Source organism: Sinocyclocheilus rhinocerous, unplaced genomic scaffold (assembly GCF_001515625.1).
Source record: "Sinocyclocheilus rhinocerous isolate Xijiao unplaced genomic scaffold, SAMN03320098_v1.1 scaffold553, whole genome shotgun sequence".
Classification (NCBI taxonomy): domain Eukaryota; kingdom Metazoa; phylum Chordata; class Actinopteri; order Cypriniformes; family Cyprinidae; genus Sinocyclocheilus; species Sinocyclocheilus rhinocerous.
In genome coordinates, this window is record NW_015627255.1 from 403,017 (window position 1) to 415,683 (window position 12,667).

A 12,667-nucleotide genomic window follows, 5' to 3' on the forward strand; every position below is an offset into this window, starting at 1 on the left:
AGTTTTTGTGATGATGCCGTCATATAGTGAGAGGCAGAGGCCGAAAATCACCGCGAGCGTCACGCGTGCTTCAGTATTTGTTTAGTAAACAAAACCGCGTTTCCGCCATTCATACATTTTTTTTATTTATTTATTTTTTATTCAAGGAACAATAACACACAATGTGTTATCAAGAAAACAACATTAAAATAAGAAAAGAAAAACATAGAAGGACAAATTATAACAAACAAAAAACTGTTGCCAGGGGGAGGTCCGCCATTCATACATACAGAGGCAAGTGGAACATGCAGGATTCATATTTAAACTGTCCTTTTGCATTTTAATATTCACAGACACTAGTTCATATCGCGATTCGAATGAAGTGGCAGACCTACTTTTGATTTATTCCAAAATTGCTGAAGTCCACAAACAGGATCCTCACATAAGTCCCTGATCTGTCCAGATGTTGTAGGATATAATGCAGTCCTATGTTGACTGCATCATCCACAGACCTGTTCGGTAAGCAAACTGCAGGGGGTCCAGCAAGGGTCCAGTGATGTGCTGGCCCAACTGAAGGACCAGTCTTTCAAATGACTTAATCACCACAGATGTTAAAGCCACAGGTCTGTAATCATTTAGTCCTGTAATTTTGGGTTTCTTTGGGATGGGTATGATGGTGGAGCATTTGAAGCAGGAAGGGACTTCGCACAGCTCCACTGATCTGTTGAAGATCTGTGTGAAGATGGGAGCCAGCTGGTCAGCACAGGTTTTTAGATAGGCTGGTATAACACCGTCTGGGCCTGGTGCTTTCTTTCTCTTCTGTTTCCAGAAGACCTGACACACATCTTTTTCACAGACCTGAAGTGCAGGAGGGGGTGGGAGAGGGGGTTTTGCTGGAGGTGTTAATAGATCCATGGAGAGAAGGTCAGAATGGGTGTGAGACAGGGTTTTTCAAACCTGCAATAAAACACATTCAAATCGTCGGCCAGTTGTTGATTCTCCACAGTGCTTGTAGTTGATGTCTTTCAGTCCTTTCCACACTGATGCAGGGTCATTGGCAGAAAACTGTCAGCTTTTCGTAGTAGTTCCTTAACCCCTCTGATCTCCTTTGTCAGTGTTTTTGGCCTGTTAATACAAGACTCTGTCCCCATTCCTGTAGGCATCTTCTTTGGCCTGACAGAGCTATCTGAATTTTTCAGTGAACCACGGTTTGTCGTTGTTGTAAGTTAAATGAGTCATGGTAGGGATGCATATATCCTCACAGAAACTGATGTATGATGTTACAGAATCTGTGAGTTCATCCAGATCGATGGCAGCAGCTTCAAAAACACTCTAATCAGTGCAGTCGAAGCAAGCTTGTAAATCCCGCTCTGATCCGTTAGTCCATCTTTTTACAGTCCTTATTACAGGTTTAGCTGATTTCAGTACAAAGCTATCTGAGTTTTGCAGTGAACCACGGTTTGTCGTTGTAAGTTAAATGAGTCCTGGTAGGGATGCACCTACTGTATCTCACAGAAGTGAGTACACCCCTCACATTTTTGTAAATATTTTATTATATCTTTTCATGTGGCAACACTGAAGAAATGACACTTTGCTACATTTTAAAGTAGTCAGTGTACAGCTTGTATAAAAGTGTAAATTTGCTGTCCCCTCAAAATAACTCAACACACAGCCATTAATGTCTAAACCACTGGCCACAAAAGTGAGTACACCCCAAAGTGAAAATGTCCAAATTGGGCCCAATTAGCCATTTTCTCTCCCCGGTGTCATGTGACTCATTAGTGTTACAAGGTCTCAGGTGTGAATGGGGAGCAGGTGTGTTCAATTTGGTGTTATCGCTCTCACTCTCTCATACTGGTCACTGGAAGTTCAACATGGCACCTCATAGCAAAGAACTCTCTGAGGATCTGAAAAAAAGAATTGTTGCTCTACATAAAGATGGCGTAGGCTATAAGAAGATTGCCAAGACCCTGAAACTGAGCTGCAGCACGGTGGCCAAGACCATACAGCGGTTTAACAGGACAGGTTCCACTCAAACAGGCCTCGCCATGGTCGACCAAAGAAGTTGAGTGCACGTGCTCAGCGTCATATCCAGAGGTTGTGTTTGGGAAATAGACGTATGAGTGCTGCCAGCATTGCTGCAGAGGTTGAAGGGGTGGGGGGTCAGCCTGTCAGTGCTCAGACCATACGCCGCACACTGCATGTGGCCAGCGGTTTAGACATTAATGGCTGTGTGTTGAGTTATTTTGAGGGGACAGCAAATTTACAGTTATACAAGCTGTACACTCACTACTATACATTGTAGCAAAGTGTCATTTCTTCAGTGTTGTCACATGAAAAATGTGAGGGGTGTACTCACTTCTGTGAGATACTGTATATTCACAGAAACTGATGTATGATGTCCAGAATCCATGAGCTCGTCATGATCGGTGGCAGGAGCTTCAAAAACACAGTCGAAGGCTTGTAAATCCCGTTCTGCTTCATTAGTCCATCTTTTTACAGCCCTTATTACAGATTTAGCTGCTTTCAGTTTCTGCCTGTACTAGGTCAGTATAAGATGAACCAGACAGTGATCAGAGAGCCCCAAAGCTGCCCGTGGGACAGAGTGATATGCATCCTTTATTGTGGTGTAACAGTGGTCCAGTATATTACTGTCTCTGGTAGGACATGTAACGTGATGTCTGTATTTTGGCAGTTTACTTGTGAGGTTTGTTTTATTAAAGTCCCTGAGAATGATTATAACAGAGTTCGGATGTTGTTGCTCTGTGTCTGCGTTCTGATCAGCGCTCGCGTGCACTTGTGGTGAAATGTAAACACTTACGAGAATGAACGAGGAAAACTCCCGCCGCTACTCCGCCAACTACAATGTTCAGCTAAATGCCCAAGTAATCAAAAATCAGTAGAAGATGTATGGTGTGTACTGTCAAATGTTTAACAGTTCATCCCTGGTAAAACTTACTGTTTTTGAAAAACCTCAGACAAGACAAACTAACAAAAAAATTAAAACAACTGGAGAGCTCCTCACCAAGGCAGCCATACGCAGCGCCGTCTTGCTCGCCAATATGCCAAGATATGAAGTATCTTTCAGTTTAAACAGTAATGATATACATTATTTTTTGTTTTTACCTTTTTTTCAGAGCCTGCCGTTCACAAAAATAGCTCACAGCATCACAGCACAAGACCATCAGCCCACCCCTGATAGCTGCATATTGAGTATGGTAGTAGGCCAACTAAAAGTAAGTATTTTCTAAATTTAATTTTGACCTCTGACAGTTATGCTATTGCAGCTGCGCTTGAGGTGAACACTTCAGACAAATATGTATTTGATAAGGTCTAGGAGGTCATTCTCCCCATTTGAAATGCATAACATCACCTTAATCGCAGTGACATTTGAATCGAGAGGCCGTGGACAGTTTAAGCCTCTTTTGATTGCCCTCTCGCTCCACCTTATGTGACACAGTACTGTGTAGTCAAAGATTGTATAAGCATTTCAGAGCTGTAGAGTATGTGTGTTTGTCTATCAGGCGGACGATGACCAGGTGCTGGGCTTCCACCAGACCTTTCTGTTGAAAAGTATCAACACTGCCTGGGTTTGCACCAATGAAGTCTTCAGACTTGCCCTGCACAACCTTTGAACTTAAAGGCTCTCGCTGGTCACATGGCCTTTCCTCCTTCTCTTAATGTCTGTAAGGACCAGTGTCCACTTGGGTTCACGCACACCGTACGGGCCTCTCTACTAACAGCTTTAAGCTGTGTTCAGATCAAGCGTCTGTGTAGATTTAGTATGCTATGACATGTCTTATTTGTTCATGCAGGTTTGCCTGGTGTGTTTTTTGCACTCCTTTTGCAGTGTGTGTGCATTCTGTGTGCGGTGAAGAAGCAGCACGGCCTGATTGTGCATTTGCAGTCTGCTACTGATCCTGCGGCTGTATACCACAAATACAACATTAATCCATTATTTTAATTTGAAATCCAAACGTTATTACTGAAAATGCTGTTTCAGCATTGTGATTTATCTTTTTACACAGTACAGTAATACAATCTTTCATAGACATATTCACATTTAAATGCAATAAATTTAAACAACGTATTATTCAATGCATTTTACTTCTAGATTTATATATTACGTTGATCAAGCAAGTGGCAAAACATTTAAACACAGCCTATAGCTTAGTTTTCTTACAGTAAAAGTTAGTAGGCTATCACAAACATTTTAAATGAAAACTTAACCACTGACAGAAACATTCGACTCTTGTGCATTTTCTTTTGCATTTAAATCTTTATTACAAGCAATTGTGCCGGTCATGAAGTTTTTTCTACCTCCACGAGTGTTATTTATTATGTTACCTTGCTTATCTAACAGTGCACTTTTCCCGGGGCCAGTTCTTCGTACCTCGCTTAACACATCTGAGATTATTTGACAGATGCCAGATCTTCTAATCGTGATAACTGATCTCTGGCGAATTTGGTTCTTCAAACGAATTTGTGGATTTGATTAAAATATCTGGATTAAGTTGTCTAAGATTAGTGCGCGTTCTCGTGTTCCCCGTAAAGGGCAGATGTACCGTTACTCGAAACCACGATCAGCAATGCAGCGATTGGCTGGCGCAAGACAGCAACATAATGACATCATATAATTAAAAAAACACCTGACAAATTTCTGGACCTTTATAAGGAAACAGCCAAGTGAACAAAACTACATAAATGTTATAATAAATAAATAAAATGTGCACTGTTTTTATTTATTTGTTTATTTTTAATTTTTTTACATGATTCCCAATTATTTATATTCACGATTTCTAGTATTTGTACAGGCTTTACTTATTTCAGTGTTATAATTAGCAATTCATGTAATTTTATCTTTGAAGCAGATTTGTTACATGACAGCGTTAATTAAAGTTTCTTAAGGGTCAAGATCAAGTTATCTGCATCTCCTGCGCTCCATCAAGCCACTCCCATAATAGCTGTCACCAAATTAAAAATTAATTCACGACTCCGATTAACTGTATAGCATGTGTGTAAGACTCTAATACAATTATAAAGTAATTATTTTATCACGAATAAATATTTCAGTGAGTAAAACTGGCTGTGTCTGTAGTATTATAGATTACACAACATTATAATATTATTTTCAAATTAATTTATAAATTATTATTACCGGTATTTTAAATGATTGTCCCAGGATTAGTACGGTACTCTTGTAATAGAGTAGCAGTGGCTGGGTCAGATTTTAAATATCAATTCCTCTTAAAAAGATGCAATATAATCCTGTTTACATGAAATAAGCCTGCTCCAGAGCAGGTTTAAGCTTACGGACCTGGTGCTATGACAGTAAGTCCAGGATGAGCTTCGAAGAACCAAATAATCCAAGATCATGCCAAATTGTCAACAATCAAATCCAGCTAACTGAGTTAGTGACGTACGAAGAATGGGCCCCTGGCTTTAAACCTAGCCAAAAAGCCATGTGTTGACTGAAACACAGTAGACTTTAATTGTGCATTTATGCTATAATTACTACATTTTAGTGTCAGTCCATGTTAATTTTTTACCCCGAACAATGCGCTGTCACTTTAATTCAGAGCGTGCAGCACAGCAAAAATAGACTCGATGTGAAAACAATAGCTGCACTGCTGCATATGCACCGCTCCTGGAGCACATTGCCGGACCGCATCCGTGTGCAGTGTGAATGCTCTACCTTGTTAACATGGACACAGAAAAAAATACACACCTCATATGCACTGCAAACAGAGTATGTGTGAAACGGGCATAACAATCAGCTTTTATTTTGACCTGTCTTTATGTGCATCTAATATTTTATAATGAAGAGTTCTGCATTTTAGTCAGAGTTCCTTCACGTGAAAAACTAACGTGACATTGTTCAAAATGGGTGAAACATGGCATACTTAAGATCAGATGTGTTTCTATTGAGCTTTTAGATTATATTTATAAAGATGCAGCATAAAATGATATAGAAATGAATGGAGATTGACTATTGGGGTAAAATAAGTGTTATAAAATCATTATTTTGAATTACTTTTTATATTTTCTTTCTAGTTTAAGTATTAGTAATTTTGTGCTTTTGTCATTTTTATTAGGTTTATGTTTTAAATAATTTTATTCTAGTTTTAGTAATTTTAGTACATTTTAAGTTTTTTTTTTTTTTACTTGATTTCAGCTTTCTTTTTAATTAACAAAAAAATAATTGTTTTGGTTAGAGTTGTTTGGATTATCTTGCACAAAAAGCATTTTATAACCTTGTGACTTCTTTAAAATAATTGTTCGAGTTCCATCAGTATATGGCATGTGTGTATTTAATAAAAACATGGTCATAATAACTTAATATATGGCCAGTTTACATTACATACAGTAGGTGATGCCTTGTCTTGGATCATTGTTTTATTTGTGGCGATTCATTAGTGAAGATCATTTAAATTCAGGACTAGACTCCGTGTTTATGTGAGAAACTGACCAAGATTGTTTACCACCACATTTTGTCATGTTTTTATTTGTTTCACCGTCATCGACCAAAGTATGCTGTAATTATGTCACGACATTATGTCTTTAGCTGGGAAAAAAAGTGAATATTGTGACAGACTATGAGCCGCTGGATAGCTGGCCAATCACAGCACACCTCGCTTTTTCAGACCGATGAGTTTTGTAAAAATCGACGCGTTTCAAAAAGGCGGGGCATAGAGGAGAAACAATAATGTACAGTATGTGGAAAATAATGTGTTTTTTTAACTTTAAACCACATAAACACATTTCATTACACCAAATACACAAAATAATGTTCTTTTTAGCAGCATCATATGACCCCTTTAATAAGTCGTGGTTCCTTAATGCAGCTTTTGTCTTTACTTAGCTGAACTAATATGCTTTGAAACTTGCTGAACATGTCTGAAAACTTGCATGTTTTTAGTTTAACAGCATTTGAATTTTTACCCCAGGTTTAATTCCCTTCTCTTTAATGAAGTGTTGCAGTTGTATGAGAGCCTCCGTTTAAGTCTCCTCTGTGTTTCTGCTTTGTCTAGGCAGATGATGACCCCATCATGGGATTCCATCAGAGCTTCATCCTGAAGAACATTAATGAGGCTTGGGTTTGCACCAATGACATGTTCCGCCTGGCGCTGCACAATTTTGGTTAAACGCCCCATGGCTAGCAGGAGGGAAGTGGTGGAGGATGGGGTTCCGCCCTGATGACGCCTGAACCTGTCAATCAGCCCTTCATTCATCCCACTCAAGAGAAACAGCTCCGGATTACAGCAGTCAATCACAGAAAACATGCAGGCATATACTGTACTGCCTCTACTCCAGAAATGACATGTTTCTTTGCTGAAAGCCCACACATCCATCAAACTGACCCTTTTCCTTCGCCAACCTGCATGATGATGGGGAACTTAAATATCAGAGGACGCCCTGACCAGAACGAAAACATATTGACCTAACCTCGGATGTTTGATATTTACATTTTAGTTGCTGATTTTGACTTTGAAATAACAACCGTCTTACTGCCTATCTTTGCTTTAGTACAACATGTGTTCAGCTTGTTTTTAGAATATGCTCCTTGAAGTTTAAATCTTTTTTTGTTTTTGCCCCACTTGAAAATTGGTGTGATGTCAGGTTGCTCTAGCTATCCAAAGAACACCACCCTAATTTCCCCTTCCCCTCAGACCAGTGTGCTTCCCACTTTCTGCTCACTGTTCTATGTGACAATAAGTACCAAGCCAAGATACACAATAAAACATTTGAATTTTTCTTAACAACGTCATCATCTTGTTCATCCCCCTGTCTGGTTTTACGTCTAACTTTTTTCCCCTTTTCTATGCTTGTCTCTTCATGTTTTTGATACTGCTTCATATTAGATTCTATCATTAAGATTATAGATTTATTTGAGCAGAGCAGAACACGATGGAGCTGTTATTTCTCTTTTTACAGGTGGCCAGTGTTTCCTGAAGCAGTTGTTTAGACTAAAATAATAACGTTGGCTTAATTGGTAGAACATCACTATGATTAGCAACGGATTGCATGTCATTATTTTCCAAAATTTTCCTAACCTTAAAAATGGTAGAATCATAAATGGATGCTCTTGTTAAAGAGGAAAAATCGTAAGCATCCTCCAGTTATGCCACATCAATAAAGCAAGTTTTGCCAAGGTTAAGAAAGAGTTTGAAACGACACGGGGGGGAAAAAAGCCCAGATGAATCTTCTCATCACTTTTATTCTTTCATTTACCCTTTTGTTTTAGTTCAGAGGTTTTGCTTCCGCTGTTTTCCAATGATAAAAATCTTGAAGTAATGGTATGTGGGATGTTATGTTTCATAAGCTTGTATGAATGTAAATGTCATCGAGTTTGTAGTGTGGCCAAAGCCGTTATCACCTTCCATATTTAGGGTTATATTTTGACATTTCCAGTACAAGAAGGATCACAGACACAAAGCCTGAAACATGACTAGTTTGTGGGAATATGAGATGACTATTTTCTCGTTTCCACAAAATGTTTACACTAAAGGAGTTATGTTCATTGTTTCAGATTAGAAAAATCATATTCACAAAATATGAAGGCCTTTGTGCCAAGTGATGGTACAGATATTTTAGAAAGATGTCTTCTGCATTGTGGCTTTTTGCACTGAAATATCTAGACAGATCTGCTAGAACATCAGTATAATGAGTAAGTTTCTTGCATTATATTTTTGCTGGAATACATGTATTGTACATGCACTTCATGCTTGTTTGACCCTGCAGATATCCACTCTCTGTGGTTTAAGGGCAAGAGCAAAAGAACACTTGATTTTCCCAACAAAAACAACAGTAATACAATGTGAATACAGTAAGAGATACTTCAGCCGCCTACATGTATGTGGAAATAAATGAGATCAAATTAAAGTGTGCTGTTACGTTATTTCTATAGATGGAGGAAATAATTGAAATATATTTTTCTTAAGTGATTTTCTGACAACCACTGATAGAAAAGTAATCATAATACGTTTAATAATTATAACACGCCAGTAAAATATAAATATGAATTAGTGATCTCTAAAATAAGATTCTCTTAACAAAATTTTTATTCAAGAGTACCTGTCAAATTAGGTGATTCACTCCGGAACCGAAAAAATCCTGGCAGCAGAGGCGGGGGAATGAAATGCAGGGAACGCTCAACGGAAGTTGACTGACGGTTGCAAGCTTTTATGAGAGGCGAGCTCAGACAAAATTAAACTTGAGAATTTGAGAGTTTCCAGTGGTTTAATTCCTCCTTCCCTACTTTATGGCTTCCAGTTCCAACATGGACATAGAGGGCGCGACCCAGCACCTTCGGGACATCTTAAAACTGGATCGTTCCGGTAATTCGGCCGGTAAGTTGCCGGGGAAGGGAGCAGCTAGGCCGCGGCGCGATGATGCTGCGCAGCGCTGGATTTCAGCGCGAGCCACCTGACTACAGTCGCTCAAAAACGCGGGACAGCGCTAACTACATGGGACATCTTAAAACTGGATCGTTCCGGTAATTCGGCCGGTAAGTTGCCGGGGAAGGGAGTAACGTTAGCTAGGCCGCGGCGCGATGATGCTGCGCAGCGCCTGATTTCAGCACGAGCCACCTGTCTGTAGTCGCTCAAAAACGCGGGACAGCGCTAACTACATCGTATAAGTGACAAACATCATGTTTTGTGTGTTAATTTGATTGAATAAAAGCAGTGGTAATGTAGCATGTAAGGGCTAAACTCCTGCTGGTGCAGCAGCAGCAGCTTTGCTCAGACAGAAAGAGTTGTGTATTAATTGCGACATGAACATAAATGTTATTCAAAAGTTTAATGCATTGCATATTCTTCACTATGCAGCGACTTAATAACCGTGACATTATAGCTTTCTAGGCGAAGACATGTCAATTCAAAAGGACGGTTTAAAAACCTATTCAACTTTTTGTTCATCGTTACAAGGTTTTTCCTTATGTTAGAACAATGCATATACAATGTTACACATATTATATATATATTCATATATATATATATATATATATATTTATATATTTGTGGGGAAAAAAATACATAATATATACTAATGGGAGGGGAATTGTTAGTCAACCATAGATGGTGATGCACATCATTGAAAGTCACAAAAGTAATAGTCAGAGAGTGCACTATTGCAATTTTACGACTTGATTTATCAGTCATATAATTCCACAGATCCCTCTTTGGTAGAGAGCCAGAGAAAACCATCTTTCAATGGAGAGTTGAATGGTGTTCTTGGAGCGGATCTTATGGGAGCAGGAGGACTTGCGGCAATGGTGGAGCCAACTACTCACAACTCAGACAAACTTAATGGACAAGACACGCAGACTATGTATGTTTTGCTGTCATTAACACTGTATATAATGTTAAATGCATTCTTTAGCAAACCATTAGTGTTATAATATTGTCATTATCTTTTTATGAACTGTAATTTTTATATACTAGACTTAAAATGTTTTTCTTTATAACATTTATACTACCATTCAAAGGTTTGGGATCTGCAAGATTTTTAAATAAATATCTTGGGGTCACCAAGCCTGTGTTTGTTTGATTGAAGATACCGTAAAAACCTTAATATTGTGAAAAAATATTACAGTTTTAATATATTTTAACATTTAATTTATTTCTGTGTTGACAAAGCTGAATTTTCAGCAGTCATTACTCCAGTCACATGATCCTTCAGAAATCATTCTGAAATGCTGATATGGTGCACAAGAAACATTTCTTCTTATTATGAATGTTGAAAACCGTTGTGCTGTTTAATAGTTTTTTTGTGGAAGCAGTGATGAATAGAAAGTTGAGAAGAACTGCATAGAAATCTTGCAATAGAAATGTTTTGGAACATTATGAATGTATTTGCTGTCACTTTTAATTGGTTTAATGCATCCTATGTATGTTGAGTGAGCAGGTTTATATATAGGTATAAATAAATTAAATTAAAATTAGCTCTTTATTGTCAATAAATCCATATGTCTGTTGTTTTTTTTGTACCAGCTGTCTTTCAGGAGACGATGGGTCCACCTGTGTCCCCATCAGAGCAAACAATGTGGAAATTGTGTCCAGTCGTGACTCTAGTATTGACAGTAAGGCTCGTGGCAGCAACAAGGTGTGTAAATTAATGAACTTGTGCAAAAGTGTTTATTATTAACAGATCAGGCTTTCACTGTCATGGAAAACCTAGAAAAATCAGGGAATTTTCATTTTGTAGTTCCAGGTCTGGAAAAGTAATTTGAAATTAATAAAATCATGAAAACCATGGAAAATTATAGTCTGTAAATCTTCAACTTGTGCTCAGATATGAAATTTTTGCTTGGCTAGAAATCTCTATATAATGATTTTTAAAAACAAACTATTGCAAAAGTCATAGATATTAAAGGGGTGCTATTATGCTTTTTCACTTTTTCAACTTTAGTTAGTCTGTAATGTTGCTGTTTGAGCATAAAAAAGATCTGCAAAGTTACAAAGCTTGAAGTCCAATTCAAAAGGAGATATTTTATTTAACAGAAATCACTTTTCAAAAACTACAACGAACGACTCGTTTGGACTACAACGCATATTTTCCAGGATTTATGATATCACAAATACCGACGAATGGGACGAGACCTGGTTGAGCTGCACTAAAGAAGGCAACGAGTGTTATCACTATGTCGGAGACGCGCTAGCTTTCGAACTTAGAGTGGTTACAATCATCCGGGTTTAAATCGCGCTTAAATTTGTTTGATTTTGAGCAAAATTTACACTGAAGCTGCAGGCGGCTGTGGTAAGGGGCGTGACATTTCCCGACCAGACGCCGAATGGTGCCAATCACAACACACACTGGCCCAGCTAACCAATCACAGCACATTTTGTATTTCAGAAGGCGGGCTTTCATTTGATACAGGAACTATTTGAGCCGTTCATGCCAGACTGGGGAGAGAGGTGTTGTAATAATGTAAAATATGTGAAAAATAATGTGTTTTTCGAACAACCGAGTATGAGAGCCTGTTCTAGTACACCCCCAAAACAAAATCAAGACTTTGTAAAAGAGCATAATAGGACCCCTTTAATGGGTCAAAATGAATGGAAACTCTGAAAAAAAATTTTATTCTCTAAATCTTTTCCTCATGACTTTTCTTACAGGTCAAAATTCAGCCAGTGGCCAAATATGACTGGGAGCACAAATACTACTATGGCAATTTAATAGCCGTGTCCAACTCATACTTGGCTTATGCCATCAGAGGTCAGTTTGCACGCTGTCCATGGCTCATTTAGCACAGTCCTTTGAATATAATGCTGATTGGATTCAGCTGAATAGTTTGTAATTGTTTTTCGCTCACAGGTGCAAACAATCATTCTATGATCCGAGTGCTGCGGCTGGGATCAACGGAGCGTTCGCTGCTGAAGGGCTTCACAGGTGCAGTCACAGACCTTGCTTTCGCCCACTTGGACTCCACCCTGTTGGGCTGCGTGGATGAGGCTGGAAACATGTTCATTTGGCAACTCACTAGCCACAGCAGCAAAATACAGTATCCCCTGTAGAATGAACACGAATAATGATAAAGATTTTTCACATTTCATTACTAAATAATCAGGAGCAGCAGGTTAATTAGACCACTAATGAAGTTTTGTTTTTGTTTTTTTATCCAAAAAGGCCAAATTGTAAGTTATGTGTATATATATATATATATACATATATATATATATATACA

General features: G+C 38.4%; 2 protein-coding genes across 5 annotated transcripts in view; both read left to right on the forward strand.

The window, feature by feature from the left end:
* Positions 1-8,862, forward strand: part of LOC107726276 (nuclear transport factor 2) — a 15,927-nt gene extending 7,065 nt beyond the window's left edge. For all 4 annotated transcript variants that reach the window (XM_016535814.1, XM_016535832.1, XM_016535820.1 and 1 more), the window contains 2 exons: positions 3,117-3,215; positions 7,011-8,862. In XM_016535814.1, coding sequence (XP_016391300.1) covers positions 3,117-3,215; positions 7,011-7,124 — 213 coding nt within the window. In that variant the 3' untranslated portion in view covers positions 7,125-8,862. The remainder of the gene's footprint in view (positions 1-3,116; positions 3,216-7,010) is intronic.
* A 275-nt stretch (positions 8,863-9,137) lies between these two features.
* LOC107726309 (enhancer of mRNA-decapping protein 4-like) overlaps positions 9,138-12,667 on the forward strand; it is a 42,197-nt gene continuing 38,667 nt past the window's right edge. Inside the window, exons 1-5 of the mRNA XM_016535854.1 lie at positions 9,138-9,329; positions 10,155-10,311; positions 10,974-11,085; positions 12,099-12,198; positions 12,298-12,484. Coding sequence (XP_016391340.1) covers positions 9,242-9,329; positions 10,155-10,311; positions 10,974-11,085; positions 12,099-12,198; positions 12,298-12,484 — 644 coding nt within the window. The 5' untranslated portion in view covers positions 9,138-9,241. The remainder of the gene's footprint in view (positions 9,330-10,154; positions 10,312-10,973; positions 11,086-12,098; positions 12,199-12,297; positions 12,485-12,667) is intronic.